The 18,228-nt window shown below is 45.1% G+C and overlaps 1 protein-coding gene and 1 non-coding gene across 4 annotated transcripts in view; both read right to left on the bottom strand.

Moving 5' to 3' along the window:
• LOC121166319 (AF4/FMR2 family member 1-like) overlaps nt 1-18,228 on the bottom strand; it is a 92,866-nt gene that overhangs the window by 12,380 nt on the left and 62,258 nt on the right. For 2 of the 3 annotated variants that reach the window (XM_040995459.1, XM_040995458.1), the window contains exons 10-15: nt 12,404-13,339; nt 3,985-4,035; nt 2,842-2,948; nt 1,674-1,932; nt 911-1,002; nt 656-716 (exon numbers count right to left, since the gene is read on the bottom strand). In XM_040995459.1, coding sequence (XP_040851393.1) covers nt 656-716; nt 911-1,002; nt 1,674-1,932; nt 2,842-2,948; nt 3,985-4,035; nt 12,404-13,339 — 1,506 coding nt within the window. The remainder of the gene's footprint in view (nt 1-655; nt 717-910; nt 1,003-1,673; nt 1,933-2,841; nt 2,949-3,984; nt 4,036-12,403; nt 13,340-18,228) is intronic. The other variant, XM_040995460.1, reaches the window with a different exon arrangement.
• LOC121166328 lies at nt 15,969-16,157 on the bottom strand. The gene has a single exon (XR_005885393.1). It is a non-coding gene; the product is annotated as a U2 spliceosomal RNA (small nuclear RNA).

The following is an 18,228-nucleotide window of genomic DNA, read 5'->3' as shown; positions in this document are numbered from 1 at the left end:
CAAATTGCCTCAATGAGAAGGACTCACTGCCACATCCAAAAAATGCAATGACACAAAATGTACGCATATATAAAATCACCACCATGTGGATTACCTTTCACATGTGTAGATAAAAAAGTTATGTCCAGGCTTGACAGATTTACCCGTGGCCAGAAAACCAATGGGACCTAAGAAAGTAACCCCACTGGGCCTGGCACGATAGCTTAGCAGCTAAATCCTTGCCTTGCATGTGCTCATATGTTGGGATCCCACATGGGTACCAGTTCTAATCCTGGCTGCTCCACTTCTCATCCAGCTCTCTGGCCTGTGGCCTGGGAAAGCAGTGGAGGATGGCCCAAAGCCTTGGGACCCTGCACCTGTGTGGGAGACCCAGAAGAAGCTCCTGGCTTCACATCAGCTCAGCTATGTTGTAGTCATTTGGGGAGTGAACCAGCAGATGGAAGATCTTTCTATATCTCTGACTCTCTGAATTTCTGCCTTTCCAATGAAAATAAATTTAAAAAAAAAGAAAGAAAGAAAGAAAGTAACTCCAAAAAGACCTCATGTTTGCTCTACAGACAATCATTAATCTCCTGACTGTCCAGTTCATTAAACTGTAGTCCCCAAATTTCAATCAGAAAACATTCTACCAGCAGGAGAAGGAGCCAAGACTGACCATTGTCTCTGCTTTGTCCTTCAACTTTTTGGCCTCCTTCAAGTGAAAATCAGCTGCTTGCCTGAAAAAGAAGGAAAAATGAAGGATGGGACTGAAATTACTTAGACCCAGGCAAGTCATGCAAAGAAGACTTAAGGGGTGGGAGGGCAGAGAGGCTCAATGAAAAGGGAAGCGAAAGAGATTGTGCGGGGAGGGGCAGTGGCAGGAGACGAGCTCATGCAGCGAAAGGAGAAAATGAAGTGGCTGCAGCCGTACCTGCTACGCTTCACTTGAAGTTTCCCTGGTTTAGAGTTACCATTTGGCAAAGAAGGCACGGGGAAAGGATTTGCAGCATCCCCAGAAGTTCCCTGTGAAAAACCATTCCTCAGATTACAGTCTGACCTATGAGATCACCATTCTGAAAGTACCATCCCTGGGAGCCCAACACAGGAGTCCAACAAGCAGTGGACCAGGCATTGCGGTATAGCTCAGTGAAACACTTTCCCAGCCAAACCAGATGCAGCTCCACTCTCATTGTATTGGGGACTCAGAAAGACAGGATGTCAAGAATGTCCCATAGAGAAGGGAATGCCCACAGGCATGGAACATTCTCTCAGGCAGTACCCCGGTCTCTCAGCCCCAATTAACAGAGAGAGGAATTTCTTCTATTTGAGAAACTGGTTTGTTTCCATTATAACTGATATGAAAAATGTTGAGAAAATCAAGTACCAGGGTAACCATTTCTTATTGCACAACATATGAGAGATGAGAACAAAAATCTATCCCAACTTATTACCTCTAAATCATTTTAAGAAATGATCTCAATTTTTTAAGCAATAGGAACTCTAACTTTTCCTCCAAAAAATTAGAACTTTTGAACACAAACAATTCATTCCTGCCTCATTCAAAGGGATGAAGAGTCCGCTGGTATCATTAGGAGCCCATCTTACTTGAGTGCTTACAGTTCAAACCAACCAACGCTCAGCCAGACCTAAGCACACAGGCCAAGGGATGCCTGGGCAGGGCAGTCGCTGCTTACTCTGTGCTCAGCAGAGCCTCCACAACCCTTCCCCGGGACTTTTCTGTGCTTGAGGACGGAAGAGTCTTTATGGTTGCTCTTGCTACTACTACTGGCACTTTTGGGAGGGTCCAGGCCACAGACGTCTGCTTCCTGACGGGACCTCTTGTGTGCAGGCTTTGTTGGCTTCTGGGAGGAGGAGGAAGTGGAGGAGGACACAGGTGGAGGAGGAGGCATCTCCTTTCTTGAAGACTCTGAAGAGGGTGAGGGCCGGGGTAACCTGGAGTAAAACATTACATAAAGCTAAGGTGAGACAGAATACAAATCTCACAGCTGGCAGGGGGCAGTGTCTAGTTACAAAAGGACAATACGACTGCTGGCACAAAAAGCTGTTGAGGCCACACAGCACAAAACTGTGCTGCTACAAGCCCCAATTTCAGGGACGTCTAATACCTTATACAAATGTAGCCCTGCTTGTCAGCAACCAACAATGCTGCCGGACCCACACTGAGCCTGCAGGGTCCACCACTGGCCGTCAGCGTCCTCAACGCTTGCCTCTGCTGCCCCCAAGCACGCTGTCCTCTAACAAGCATGCAGGCTGAGCCGACAGCTCTACCCCTGACAGTTCATCTCTCTCTCTCCCTCATCGCCGTTGGCTCCCACATGGTAACATTATGCTTTTGTTTTTGCCAAAACATCTTGTGAAGTAATTTTCCAAACAAACATGGCCAGTAAGTGACAGCCACCCCTCGGCCCAGCAGCACCGAGTACTTGTCAAGCCTCATTCGTCCCTTGAAACAGCAAGTGCTGACCCAGGCTCCTGTGGGGGCTGATGACTCCAGCACTCAGCAAGGCCCCGTGACCTTGGACAAGACATTTTCTCTCTGTACCTCTATTTCCTCCAAGTCTTCAAAGCAGGCCACACACCGCCTTTAATTTCTTTTAGGAGAAAATAATCCCAGATGCTAACAAATGTTTCATAGTGCAAATGCTTCTAAGAAATCTAAATGCTATGCTGAATGAATTTCCATGAGGTCCTCATGAATGAAAACAACATGAAATGCACTTAACCACAAGACAGGCCAGCACTAATTTACCAAGCTACAGACTTCGCTGCAGCAGAACATTCCCGTGCTGAGACCCGAGATGACCAGGGCCTTTCAGGACGACTCTGCACTGTGATACTCACTTTGTTTTAGAAGACTCTTTCTGGGAGGATGAGGATGAAGAGGACTGGGATTTGACTTCTTTCTCCAGTCTGATTCTCTTGTTATCATAGTCTTTTTCTGCTTCACCCTATTATTGTCATATTGCAAGAAAAGAGTGTTAAAAACGTAATAGAAAATAACTGAAAAGGTAAAGAGAGTGACCCGGCTTCTGGAGGTGTCCGTGCACACGCAGCAGCCTTATTACTAGTGCCACACCGCCCCCTCGCCCTGGGGGCCGAGGGGGGCAGGGGACAGATGGTCTGCACGGGAAGACTTGCCTGTGCCCAGCACAGGAGCCATCTAAAGTTACAGCCAGCAAGAGGATGCAGGTTCTGAAAGACAGCACTGACGGTCTTCTACATGCAAAGCAACCAATAACACAGAGATTCTTTTCAAGTAACTTGAGGGTGACAGCATGAGGTCACCCTTTGCTTCTTTCAAACAGCCATGCAATTCCACCTACTAATTTGTTTGAATCATATTCATAGCACACAACTTACGGCTTATTTTTATTAGAAGTAAGAATATTCCTGGCAAAGAAAAAGGCCCTCAAATCCTCTGAGCATCTTAGAGAAAAGTCTGCAAAATCACAGAAGATGAAAATAGATGCTCAGGGACTTCCCCTTTCCTCCCAGTTACGGTCTTCATGTGTCTCTCCACGTATACAGAATCACTTAACTTTACCTTTCAAACTACCGCATAACCAATGAAAGGACTGGAAATGTGATTTTAGTAGGAAATCTGCAACAACAGGACTTAGCACCTCAAAAGCATCTAGTTATTTCAATTCCAGTCCTAAATAAATGCATTTAATAATTAAAAGAACAAAGAATTTTCTTCAAGGCAAAAGTCTTTTGCATGTTTACCACACTGCAACACTATAAGAAACAGACCTGTTTCTAAGGTCTGGGTCCTGGAAGAAGGAGCCCCCGTTCTCGGGCAGAGAGCAAGGGGGTAGGGGGGCAGGCCTTCAATGAGCTTTCCCACACATTTAGAACAGGAGCGCAGTCTGAGAGTTCACCACGTTAGAAATCTGGGACACCGCCAAGAAATCTAGGACAATCCCTGACAAATCGGAAAGCCTCATGTAATCTGTAAAAGCAAAACTCAGTCTTCAAACTTACGGATGGTGGAAAGTCCCAGATTTCACTGCGTCCTCCTCTCCCCCTGCATTTCTGCAAGGAAACAAACTAAATGAAGGTGTGAAGGGTTGGGCCTGGGCTGCAGTGCAGCAACTGCATCGCAAACCAGCATGCCTGGACAGCAGCCCGCCTGGATTCCAGCCTCTGCTGGAACACACAGCTCAAGTGCTGGGGCCCCTGCTCCCCAGGTGGCAGGGCTGGGAGGAGCCCGACACCGCCCTGGCTGTTGCCTGGCTGTTGCCTGGCTGTTGCAGATCGACACAGCCGATCATCTCTCCTCCTCACACTCTTTTATGGAAATAAATAAAACAGCACTCAGCTACTGGCTCACCCTCACAATAGTTGGGATTGGGTCACAATCAGTAGCCAGAAACTTAGTCTCCCAAGTGGATGACAGGAACCTAATTACCTGAGCCACTACCTGCTGTTGTCCAGGGTCTGCAAAGCAGGAAACTGAACTCATTTTTTTTTAAACACATTTTTATTGCAAAGTCAGATATTCAGAGAGAAGAGACAGAGAGGAAGATCTTCAATATGCTGAATTACTTCTCGAGCGGCTGCAACGGCTGGAGCTGAGCCAATCTGAAGCCAGCTCTCCCATGTGGGTGTAGGGTCCCAAGGCTTTGGGCCATCCTGGACTGCTTTCCCAGGCTACAAGCAGGGAGCTGGATGGGAAGCAGGGCTGCCGGGATTCCAGTGCCCATATGGGATCCTAGCATGTTCAAGGCAAGGGCTTTAGCTGCTAGGCTACCGCATCAGGCCCAGGAAGCTGAATTCTTATTCACTTAGGTTAAATGCCCAAATTTAATATTCTGACTAAATGCTGAAGTGAAACAGATATAAGAAGAGACAGACTGAGACAAATACAGATCTTCTGCCATTCTCCAATGCCAACTCTAGTTGGGTCTGGACCATGTAGAGGGTAGGAACCAGGAACTCAACCTTGGCCCCCATGTGAATGGCAAGGACCCAAGTACTTGAATTGCCTCTTAGGAGGTATTTTAGCAGGAAGCTGGAATCTATTCATTGAAACCAAAGACTCTGATTGAAGATATTTTAGATATTAAATAAAACTGCTTCTAAAAATAATTATCATTAAGTTATTCTTTCCCTATAACATTCACAATTATTTTAGCAGCTCACATTGTATTCCTATCAAAGTCTGTCCTCCGCACTTTAGAATGATCTACCAATTAAACTCTGAAATTCCACTTACCCAATGCAAAAATGGAATACATAAGTGGATAAGAAAAAAACAATCCAGCTATTCACAAATGGAGCCTCTCATAGGAAACAAAATATAACAGGAAATTACAAACAGCAGTTTCTATGAGACCCTAATCCAGAAGTGAAAGGTGTGGGGACATGCTGGGAGTTGCCTGCAGGAGGCGCTCTGCCCTGCACGCAACCTTCTGCTGCTGGTCTAACACGGAGGTCAATGGTGAGGGACAGAAAACGCATCAATTAAAAATGACAGGATTCCACAAGAATCCTACTTCTGCCATGGTAAACCCCTTGCAAATTAAGTACCTAACTGTGCTGGGCTAGCTTGTCACTCCAGTGCTCAGAAATTTCTCTGAAGTTTTTGATAAAAAACTGGCAAACAATGCTAGAGGATGGAACATTTGTCTTTCAGGAAAATCACAATCTGCCATATAAATATGAACTTGTACACAAGGTAGTTAGCAAAATAAGATTTTCAACAGGTAGTTTGCAGGTAGTTCATGAGATCAAGTGGGCCTCAAGGCAAAACCGAGGAGAGATCACCTGTGTGTCCACTTTGTCTGGAAAGCAGCAGAGTTCACAGGCAGAATGAGAGTTCATTTCTGTTTCTGCGGTTCATGTTGCTTAGGATATGCTCATAAATCCAAGTGGCCGACCTTGTAGACCACACATGCAAAGAGGATTCCCAATGAGTCAGTCCTCGCAAACTGGTTATGACTGGCTTGTGCCAATCAGCGAGGGAACAGCCAACAAACAGAAACCACCAGACATTAACTTCTACCCCAGCTTTTAACAACGGGATTGGCCCTTGGCAGAAGCAACATGCTTTTTGCTGACACTTAATCACTTAGGGCAGATGATATTCTATAAGCTAGTAAAAAGGAAACGATGAAACTCAATACAGCAAACATGCCCTTCTGTTGATGACTCGTCACTGTGGGGTCAGGCCTTGTGGGCCGGAGGGCAGGACGCTTTCTGCACACTGTGCATTTGGAACCCTGTCATTGTCTGGAACAATCACCGAGGCTTCCCCAGGGCAGGCCCTCTGGCTCTGTCCGTTGGCACAGAAATTAATCTTAGCACTTGAGGGCCCAAGATGGCCTTAGGACACAGCCATAAAAGCGAAAGTCACATAGTACTGAGAGACAGGAAAGGCAGATTTGAACTCCAGGAACCTGGCTCCTGAAAACACGGAGGAACAGTGATTGGCAAGCCATGGGAAAATCCCGTGAGAGCCATACACCTTTTCCTTGTGAGGTTTTGTGGTTACCCCCAGATCACTCCCATCTCAAGGACTCGAGCCTGAAACCTGGGCGTTAGCAATCCTTTTTCCATAAGGATAAACTTCAGTGGTACCTGCATCGACCACAAATGAGGCTGCTGGCTGAGGATCTGGGTGTAACCAACTTGTTTGCTTTTCTTAACCTGTTGGGTCAAGCAGCTACAGACCATCTGCCAAACGCTGCTTCACCTACACAGCCCAGACGGCAGGAACAAAGACCATAAAAGGAAGAGAGGGACCTGCACTAGGCCTAGTTGCTCTTGCAGGGACAGACTGGGACCCGCCCCAGCTCACCACGTAGCTGCTTGTAGACAGTAGGGGAAAATGAAGGTGGCTTCTTCCACAACTGAAACTTATTTTAGGAGAGAGTTTCTAACTGACAGAAAGGTATCCTCACCCAGGATCTCCATGATGCAGGCAGCAGGGTGGCCGAGGGCAGAGGGAGTTGGTAGAGATATCAGGATAGCACTGTCGGAGGTGGGGGGAGGTGTGGGGACTGACCAGGAAGGACACTGCAACTGCCAGTCAAAACACTGATCTTGAACTCTGATCTTCTGTCTTGCTTGAGTACCCAGTAGGTGCTTGTATGAGAAGAGCATGTGCAAATATTCAGAAACCAAGTGATATCAGTGCCCTTCTGGATCTCGTCTATAAAAGGCAGTGTCTGGGCCTGGTGTGATAACCTAGTGGCTAAAGTCCTCACCTTGCATGTGCTGGGATCTCATATGGGCGCCGATTCTAATCCCGGCTGCTCTACTTCCCATCCAGCTCCCTGCTTGTGGCCTGAGAAAGCAGTTAAGTACAGTCCAAAGCCTTGGGACTCTGCACCCATTTGGGAGTCACAGAAGAAGCTCCTGACTCCTGGCTTTGGATTGGTTCAGCTCCAGCCATTGCAACCACTTGGGAAATGAACCATTGGATGGAAGATCTTTCTCTTTGTATCTCCTTCTCTCTGTAAATCTGACTTTCCAATTAAAAAAAACCTATAAATACATAAAAGGCAATGGCTGAACCTCCAATGCCTGAGACTCTTTTAACATAGCTTGAGGCTCTTTTTCTTTAAATTGTTTTTTTAATAGTTTAGTTGGTGCTAGGGCCTCCCTTCCCGCTCCCCCAAGTTTGCTCCGCTCCTCTCTGTTCTCCCCTTCAGTCTTACAATGAGTGTCTTTACTGTTTTTTCATAAAGAGAAAGCAATGAGTTTGGTCACACCTGCAGCACAGGAAAACTGAGGAAGCAGCCTTCTGAGAAAGTCAAGTACATCCCTGCGCTATGCCAGGTAAGAAGCTTAATGAGAACCAGACACGCGGGATTCCCAGTCCAAGCTCACACTGGGAGCAGGGACAGGCACTCCTAGGAAGACAGGATGTGTTCAAAGGGACAATGACTCTGTGTTAATCCTCCTGGGTGAGGGAACGCTCAGGAATCAACCTAGCCACAGCGAGTACATAGCTACGATGCCCTTCCTCCAGAACCAACAGGCCTAGTAAATCATAAGGAACTTGTGATAGGATAACTGGGGCTTTTGCTCTGCTGAAACCAACCCAGAAGAAGAAGAAGAAAGTTTGTGGGGTCATGGATGTTAAGGGAAAGATGGAAGCCAGCACCCCTCGGCAGGAAAGAATATTTTTCTAGGCTGCCGATGACTTTCCTTCTCACTTCTTACACACATAGAAGCAAGGGCACTGAAATTCTTTAAAAACATTCAAGTGTCTCGGTCAGTAACCTGGAAAACCAAAAGATTGGAATGTACCTTCTTGTTTGGTTATTCATCCAAATGGCTTTCATTTATTTGAAATGTAATGTATAAGAAGGATGATTAAATGAGGTATTAAGTTCAATGGTGTCTAGAAGGCTATAGCGCAGCTGGGGCTTATCAAGGGTGTTTTTAGAATGCTTTCAAGTGGCACCAGTCTGAGTACTACATTGTGATCCTCAATTTCAATGTTTCAAATTTGGAAATAGTAACAGTAAGGATTATTTAAAGACAACATACATAAAGTGGGAGTTTTAAATTCCAATCAGATGATGCAATCCAGTGACTGGAACACTACATGAGTTCAAGACTACTCATCGCAGCAGTTTTTAGTATACACTTTTTAAGTACAAAATGACTCCAAGGACTTGTAAATCATCTGTAAATACTTGCTAAGTTTTGTACCACAAGAGGGACAAGGCTATAAGGCCTAAGTGAAAACGCTAAAATTCGATTAATATAAAGGAGCAAGCACATCCTTCAAGGTCTCCAACTGAGAGAACTCTGTCCACACTCAGAATGAAGGGAAAGAATCTTCACTATTAACATCTTAGGGAAAGCACTGAAGGTTCGAGAAGATCATAGTCCTGCCTGTGCCATGCCTGGATCCATCATACCTGTCACGGGGCTGGAGTGCGAAGCCCTGAATAAGCAACAAGGCACACAACCTGCTCCCCACACAGGGAAGGGCTTGCAATCAAGGCTCCTTGCTTCTTACTTGGAATCCAGCAGGAAGTGGGGGTGGGGCACGGCAGGAATACATGAATCTCTGCTCTTGGAACTAGCATGTAATTGACGGGTCTTTGTATTTATTTGGAAGTTTCTAAGGAAAAGTGTTAATTAAAGGTGTGATTCGGAAGAGGAATTGGTAGCAGCCTAGATGCATGGTGTCTGAATACAGCACACATGAGGAATTTCTGGATTATCCCCACCCCAGAACTAGCCTTGCACAATCCCACCCTGTGGTGAGGTTCTTCTCCAGTGGTCCCCAGTGATCCCCAGCCCTGCCACACTTTACATGATCACCTAAGGAATTTTAAAACTACCACGGTGGGGTGACTGGGTGTGGCACAAGTATATCCTGCCATTAGTGTTAAAGCTCCCCAGGTAACCATAACACAGTAAAGATTTGGAACCTAAAGCCATACCCCAATCCCATCAGCACCACTTCAGCAGACTGCCACCTGGGCCAGACAGCCCAGCTGTTTACTAGAACTTTGACAAAATCATACACTCTACTAAGGGGAGGGGAGCACTATTTCTCAGTGCTATCAACAGAAACAGCTGCCCAGGGAGAGCTCAAAACTTGAGAATGGCTTTTAGAGGATTCGGTTCTGAGAGTCAACAGGGAGAGAGCAAAAAGTCTTAGCACTCTAGAGCCACAATCAATGTTTGGATGCTTGTACAGGGGTAGGGATGGGGTTTTGAACTCTCCAGAGCTTCTGTTTCTGAAAGATTCTATGTGGTGAGTTAGTATGTCAGAAGCAAGCCCTTTCCAGCGACTGCAGGAGGCTAGCCCTGGAGGTCCCCTAAGACTGGCAGCTAGGAGACAGCAGATTTCCAGGAGGTGGCAGTGAGTGTGTGTGTCAGCCTGACATTTCCTCAGATGTTAGATGCAGGCGACTGTTTCCTAATCAGATCTATCACAGTTTTATCCATAAAGTTTTGTTCTCTATACACACACACACACACACACACACACACACATTCATATACATTCTAAGAATTTTCTGGGATGAAAATATACTTTCTCCTTTCTCACTTAATAACACCATCCCTCAGCTTGCCTGCTGCAGAAGTGTGCCAATATGCACCTTCCTGCAACAAGGCTCTGGAGAGAGTGGTCACCTTCAGTCTTGGTAAAGCTACATTATACCTCAGACTTGACAGAATTCAGGATCGTTTTTCCTTTGGTATTTTGAGTTTAACTTTCACAGCTGCATAAGAAGCTTTTCATACACTCAGTGTTAAAAAACGTATTCCTTCTTAGTAGCAGAGAATTAGCTATGTGTGTTGTCTTTGAATCACGGGCATGCTGGATTGGAAACGCCATTGAGGAAAAACTCACTAATCCTTCATCTTCACGAAGAAGCAAAAAACAGATCAACAAACAGCTCCATGTTTCAGAATAAAGGTAGGAAAAAACTGTTCAAAGACATCCAAGTCTCAATAATACATTTTTTTCTTCCTTACTGTAGTGAAACTTCCAAAAAAAATTGTAATGACAGAAGTTCAACACATGCAATGGATTATCCCACTCTGTATCATTTACAAACTATGCCAGCATACTTTTTGTAGCTCTAGTGATGTGCTACATGGCCATAAAATAAAATATGGAACCAACAGTACTACTGGAAAGATGATACTATGGGAGTGAAACTTGCATAGAGCAGTTTATTCACTAAATCAGATTAGCACTTCAATCAATGCAAGACTTTTAGGGAAACATCCTACAGGATAAGTAGTTAATATTAATGTTATCAGTATCCATAAAACTGTACCCAAGGGGCAGTCATGGTGGTATAATAAGCCAATCTTCCACCCGCAGCACCAGCACCTCATATAGGTATCAGTTCAAGTCTTGACTGCTCCTGGACTGCTCTACTTTCCATCTAGCCTCCTGTTAATGGTCTGGAAAAGCAAGAGATGGCCTAAGAGACCTGGAAGAAGCTCCTGGCTCCCAGTTCAGGTCTGCTCAGCTCCAGGTCTTTAGGCTACTTGGGGGAGTGAGCCCGCAGAGGAAAGATCCTCTATGTTACCACCACCCTCTCTCTCTGCAACTCTTGCAAACTAAAGTAAGTAAAATGAATCTTAAAAACAAAAACAATAACCCTAGTTGTAGGCAACTCTCTAGGTTGCCTTATACCTAAGCAAGAACACATTGCTGGGAGAAAAGCAGCTAATACTTGACAGGCATCCTGGGCACAGTTGACGCCAAATCTGTGTTAACTATACAAGCGTGTTAGCATAGTTGCCTATTTTTTTTTTTAAGATATATGGGGGTGACTGCATGCCAGCAGCCAGGGTCTGGGGACCTGTGCACGAGCATACGTAAGCCCTAGGTAGGCAGGCAGGGCCCCAGGCTGGCAAAGCACACCAGTAGAGAACCAGTTTGGGGGATCTGTGTGCCAGTGGGCATGGGGGGCTCTGGACTGCTCAGGGAAACAGGTCTGGATATGTGTGGGAAGGGAGAACAGGACAGGTGAGGAGTGACTTCTGGGCACTTCCACCGATTGGGTTATTGCACCTGTAAGTAAACAATGGGGCTGAGGCTGGATAATTTAAAGGAGGAGAACCAGAGGACACTCTGAGGCCAAACCAATACACCCACCCACATGGGAGACCTGAACTGGGCTAGTTAGCATCAACCACTGCCTACTAGCACACACAAAAACTATAGCAGGGGCAGGGGGCGCCTGCCTGGTAGGGCTCGATCACAGTACCCACCAGTGAATGTCAGGGTAGAGTGGGCCATGTTAGGCTGAGACATGACACTAAGCAGCTCCCAAGCGAACTGGGTCTGAGAGCAGACTCTAGGGGGGATTGTGGGCTCACCCCTGTGGGATTGCCATACCGGGGATGACATTAGGCAGCCATCCCCTATTCCCGGGTACTGATGTGGCTGAGCTACTAGCAAGGGTTCTCTCACCTTCTCTCCCTACTCTCCCCAGATACAGGAAGGAAAAAGGAGATTGGATGGATGCAGCTGTCTCATCCACTTTCCCCCATTCCTCAACCCTCCCCACCCTAATTGCACATGGGCATGCATCCCTCTCAACTATGCAAACATCATCAAAACAAAATGAATTTTACTTAAAAAAAAACCAAAACAATAAAAACTAAAGAAAAACTACTCTATCAGTGACACTATCCCTGGAGCAGTTCCTCTTTCCAAAGACTGTGTCAAGTTGCCCAGATGGCAGACAGAAGAGGGACCCGGAGCTCTGCAATCCTCCATCTGCAGAATGGGGGGCATCCAGCTCTACACAGTCACTAGAGGAGGAGGAGCAACCACATCCCAGTCAAGCAGAGATTCCCAGCCTCTGAGAGGGCTTTGAGCCAAGGACCAAGCACGGACAGTGTGAAGCCCAAGTGGCAGCCCTCTGGCCTGGCAGCAGGAGGCCAGTCTCCCCACACTCACCTTCCTCTTTTTGGCCAACTTGGAGGAGGAGTCTGAGCTTCTCTTTTCGGAATCCTGCTTCCTCCCAGAGGACAGCTGTTTGTCCTTGGGTTTTTTCTGGCAGCTGCTTTTGCCTGGTGGGTGGGGTATACGAGTGAGGAGGTCGAGGGTGATCTTTACCACTAAGCTTTTGGGGGCAGGAGGGTCCCTGAGTGGCGAGAGCAACTTGGTGTCTTTCACAGGCACCGGGAGTCGGTCTCTGCGGCTGTCTTCCTGGACGAGCACGGCCTGCCGGCAGCCACTAGTCCTAACGCCACCACTGGAGGGTGCACCCTGGCTCTGTGCCAGGGGAACAAGCGCCAAGGGTTCAGAGCTCTGGGTCTCCACGGGCTCTTTTGTGGGCTCCCGGCTGGCGGGCACCTTGCAGGGGGCCCGTGGGGGGCTCTTGTGTTTCCTCCGTTCACTGGGTGCAGGCACTGTGGACTTGGGCTCTCGGCCCATCCCTGCCCCAGCACGAGGCCTTCCTTTCGTCTTCACCTTAGGCTTGTCTTTGGAAGTCTGGTCTCCTGAGCCCTTGGCCAGTCCTGGCTCACTTTCCACCTTCAGGCCAGTTTGTGAGGGGGCCTGGGTAGTGACCTTGGCAGGCTTTTTGGGCTGTTTGGTTCCCACGGTTTGCCGGGCTGGGGGTTCCTGGGGAGCAGGCGACTTCTGGCAGCTTCTCTTTCCAGGGTGGGGGACTTCGGGAGGGATTCGGGGGGATTTGCTGGAGTTCTTGGGGGTAGGCTCTTTGGGGTCAGCATGCTCCTGCCCTGTGGTGTCACTGTCATTGCTGCCCTTGCCTTCCTGTCGCCGCTGAGCAGGCTCCGAGCTCCCCAGGCCTTCGGGGAGCACCGCTGGCTGGCTGACTTTGGTTAGCCAGTTGTCCAGCTGCCATTTGTTGGTTGTTGGAGGCTCTGGCTAAAAAAACGAAAATGGAAACATTAACTCAACAATAATGAGAAATTATTTTTTTTAGTGATTCAGTTATACAGAATTGTCTTAAATAGAAAATAATTGTTTCAAACCCAGTAATTCCGCTTCCAGGGCCAGCTTTGTGGCCAGCTTGTAAGCTACTGCCTGAAACAAGGACAGGGATATCCCTTTCAGCACCGATTAAAGTCCTGGCTGCTCCTCAATTAATTCAACTCTGCTAATGCACCAGGGAAACCAGAACATCACCCAAGTACTTGAGCCCATGCCACCCACAAGGAAGACTGGAATGGGGTTCCTGGCCTTCCGGATGGTCTAGCCTCCATCTCTTGCCCAAATGGCAAGTGAACCAGAGGGTGTGAGCACATGCTCTCTATTTTGTAACAATCCACTCTGAATACACTCCTCCTTGTTATGTATATATACTGACTTTCAAATTTTACCACTTAATTAAAAAAGAGAGAGAGAGGTGTCAAGTGAGGACACATTAATCAACCACATTTCGAATCTTTGAAAGTCAGACATTAAGTGTCTTGTTGTGGACAACCTGGCCTGAAACCACTTGTGTTTCTATGACACAAAGAGCCCTTCCAGAACAGCTGATGACCACAATGCGATTACACTGACTACCTGTACAAAGAGTTCCACAAGTAAACAGAAGTTCCTAACTTCTCCTCTTAACTGTTATTTAAGATCCACTGTTGAGTCTTGCTCACAGTGGCATACAAGACATCTGAGCATCCCTGTGGGTATACTGCTATCTCCATGAATGTGATCTCAGAGAAAAATATCAGTGTCCAATACTGTAAATAATAACTATGCTTTTAAGTGCTACATATCACTGATTGCTTACTGCTTAAGTTCCATTCTGACAGGTGGTTTATATGAATGACTAAACATATCTACACTGCACTAGGAAGTTTACTGAAAGAAACTCCATATGGGACATAACTGATTACAGGCAAAGAAATCACTTAAGTAGTTATGGACTTTCAAGGGGAGAATGGCTAAGAAGTTTTCCAAGTAATATATCCCAGCAATTCTTATGAGCACATGCAATACTAACAATGTAAAATAAGTGACTAGGATATAAAGGCTTTTTTTGGTCAGAAAAACAATGGGTAATAAAATGATAAAATAGGTTGTATGGGCATAGTGTGACGGTCACACAATGCGGTTAGGAAGAACCTTAAGAAACTAGGTAGAAACATAACTTTGGACAAAAAGGTAGCTACAGGATTCCTTTATCTTATGACAATGTATCCATGCTAGCTTCCTAAATGTTCCCAACTATACATCCAAGCTCTTACACACCTTCAGAGCAGAAGAGAGGGAAGAAAACCACTATTATATGCTGGGCATTTTGTCATATGTGCTCTGAAATCTGTATTCAATACTCCAAACAGGATAAGGGCAGAGAAAAGATGAGCAAATAATACATACTTGCCAAATAGGATTTCCTGCCAAGACACAAAACTGTGGTGTACTAGTGATATGATGATGGAACAAGGCAATAAGATGGATCACCAGCCAACAGTGTTAGGGACTCAATCTCACAGTCTTTCTACAAGAAAGGTTAGGCTGCACCCAATCTCTATAATGTTCTTTAAAAATGTATTTCTGGGTGAACCAAAATGGGAAGTCACTCCTGGTATCAGTAACCCACACAAGCAGGGCACTATTGAGAGATACATTTAGTAATCCCTAAAGAAATGTCCTGGTTACAGAAATAAAAGATTGACTTCTGTGGTCCTAATAATGTCCAGAACAGAGGTCCATGGCCCAATTTCAGGATAAAGCTGAGATAGTGAGCTCAATGAGGCAGAAAAGGCATGGCAATATTTTTGTGAATCCAACTAAGGTTGTAAAATGGTCAAGATTCCTTGAAGGTCAGACACAATTCAGGTAGTACTTGTAAAACCAGTTAAATAGATTTTGTACACTTGGGTTAAACAGATTTTTAAAATAGATTTATTTATTTTTATTAGTAAGACAGATTTACAGAGAGGAGGAGAAACAGGGAGAAAGATCTTCAGTCTGCTGGTTCACTCCCTAAGTGGTCACAATGGCCGGAGCTGAGCTGACCCGAAGCCAGGAGCCAGGAACCTCTTCCAGGTCTCCAGCATGAGTACAATGTCCCAAGATCGTGCGCCAACCTCCATTGTTTTCTCAGGCCACAAGCAGGGGCTGGATGGGAAGTGGGTTAGCCGGGACATGAACCAGCATATATATGGTATCCCAGTATATGCAACGCAAGGATTTAGCCACCAAACCATCACATCGATCCTAGTGTTCATTAGATTTTAAAATTATTTTAAGTAGATATGTACCATATTAAATTTAGGCACGGGATGTTTCTGACTTTTTTCATTCCCCCTATACTGCCATAGGGGCAGCTTGATGTAATTCAAGTGCTTAGGACAACTGTATCTCATATTTAAAAAAAAATTTTTTTTGGAATAGTCAGATATACATAATGGTATTTGAAGGCTGGACTCAAATGAACACTAAGTTCATTTATGCTTCATGTTGCACATGAACCTCACAAACAAAATGAAAAGTAACTTTATAAAATGATTATACAGTGCCTATATATATATTTATATTTTTTTAATAGGGAGAGCGCACCATTTGTAAATGAACCGCAATACCAGGTTGATGCAGAGTGGAAATAACAAGCTGTTACTCCAACTCAAAGCTCCAAAAGCGCATTTAATATATTATCCTTGGAATAGAGGACGTATCAGATATTAAACTGATAAGAACAGATACTATTATCATCTCAGCCAAAAGGCCAGAGTGTGACAATGCCTTTGTTTTGAGTATTATCTATCACAGCAGGCGTCATGTAGGTGTTCAAAAAAGTTTGACATATGAACATTTCAGGCTTTGGGATGAGGGCTTCTCAAGCATTATTAAAAATTTAAAGTAGAAAAAAATTCATAAGTACTTTAATACATGTTTATCCTTATGTCCCTCTATTTCTCCAGTTCTATAAAACCAGCAGAAGTTAGTGTATTTTAGAATGAAGTATGGCCATGAATAAGAACTTGTGAGTTATAGGCATCATACAGCTGTGTTTTTTTTTTTTTTTAAAAAGCTTTATGGTTAGTTGTAGGGAGTGATTGTAAAAAACTTGTTAAAAAGATTTATTTATTATTTTAATTGCAAGGCAGATATACACAGTGGAAGAGAGACATTCCGTCCGATGATTTACCCCCTACTGGCTGCAACGGACGGAGCTGAGCCAATCCAAAGCCAGGAACAAGGAACTTCTTCCGGGCCTCCTCCACGGATGCAGGGTCCCAAGGCTTGGGGCTATCCTCCATCGCTTTCCCAGGCCACAAATAGGGAGCTGGATGGGAAGCAGGGTCGTCAGCATTAGAACTGGCACCTATAGGGCATCCCAGCATATGGGCACGTGCAAGGAGAGGACCTTAGCCATTAGGCTACCATGCCAGGCACCCACCCCCCTTTTTTTTAAAGAAAGCAGGGGCTGGTGATGGGACTCCGTGGGCAAAGCCATTGTTCTTAACTCTGACAGCACACACAACTGTCAGCTGGAGTCCTGGGTCTTTGCCACCATGTAGGAGACGCAGGTGGAGTTCCAGGTTCCCAGGTTTGGCCTGGGTGTTTAGGAAGTAACCCAGTAGAGTGAAATACTTTCTTACTCTATAACTTTGCCCTTCAACGAAATAACTCTGGGAGACCCTGAAGAAGCTCCTGGCTCTCAGCTTCAGATCACCTCAGTTCTGGTAATGCAGCCATTTGGGAAGTAAACCAGTAGATGGAAGACATTCTCTATCCTTCTCTCTCTCTGCAAATCTGCCTTTCAAATAAACATTTTTTAAATCTTATTTATTTATTTATTTATTTATTTATTATTAATGTAGGGATGACCAGTAGTTGGGAAGAGTGTAGCTAGAGAACAATAACAACATAATACAACTGCCAGATGTAAATGGTTAAAAGTTTCAATTTAAGGGTCTGGCATTGTGGAGCAAGTTGAGTTGCAAGCCTGTAGCACTAGTGTCCCATACGGGCACCAGCTCAAGTCCTGGCTGTTCCATGATGCTGGAAAAGCGGCAGAAGATGCCTAAATCCCTAGTTCTTACATCCTTCTAGGAGAACCAGAAGAAACTCCTGGTTCTTGGCTTTAGCCTGGTTCAGTCCCAGTCCTTACAAACATGTGGAGAGTGGACTGGTAAATGGAAAATCTCTTGCTCTGTCCATCCTCTTTCTAACTCTGCGTTTTAAATAGATAAATGAATAAATAAATTAATTAATTTTAAGTGGTACTGCTACTTCTTTAATGTCAAAATAAAGTTATCAATTGTGTACAGTTGGTGGGAGATAAATAAAATAACTTACAAAAGAGTTCTATGAACAGTTATGCAATCAATATAAGCCAGTTTGGTATCAAAGGATTAGGCAATAAAAAGATTAGAAAACTAAGCAGATTTTTAAATAACCAAGAATAGAATAATGCTTTTCAAGTTATACTTTAGCAGCAAAAAGCTGTGTATCCTACATATTCTGAAAATCTGAAACTTACACTTTTATTCATATCATAAAATAAACAATGAAGTGGAATTCATGGCAACTGGTTTCTTATTGACTAATGTCAAATGAAAAGTAGAGGTCTTGGTAACAGGGAACATCACACTATTTGTGCACATAGCAAACTGCCCCCTCACCTTCCCAAGGCATGGTAAAATGTTTTCATTTGCAGGTAGTACCATGAAGCACGGAGCCCAGGGAACAGAGTGGTTTCTAAAATGCAGAAGGCACTTTGCATTTAACATGCAGCCATTCTGATTCATTCCAAAAACTATCAGGCACTTATATGTGCCAAATATAGAGATACATCTAACGAG

The sequence above is a fragment of the Ochotona curzoniae genome, unplaced genomic scaffold (genome assembly GCF_017591425.1).
Source record: "Ochotona curzoniae isolate NIBS_2020 unplaced genomic scaffold, NIBS_Ocur_1.0 patch124, whole genome shotgun sequence".
NCBI classification, from domain to species: domain Eukaryota; kingdom Metazoa; phylum Chordata; class Mammalia; order Lagomorpha; family Ochotonidae; genus Ochotona; species Ochotona curzoniae.
This window is presented reverse-complemented; position numbering and strand designations above follow the sequence as displayed.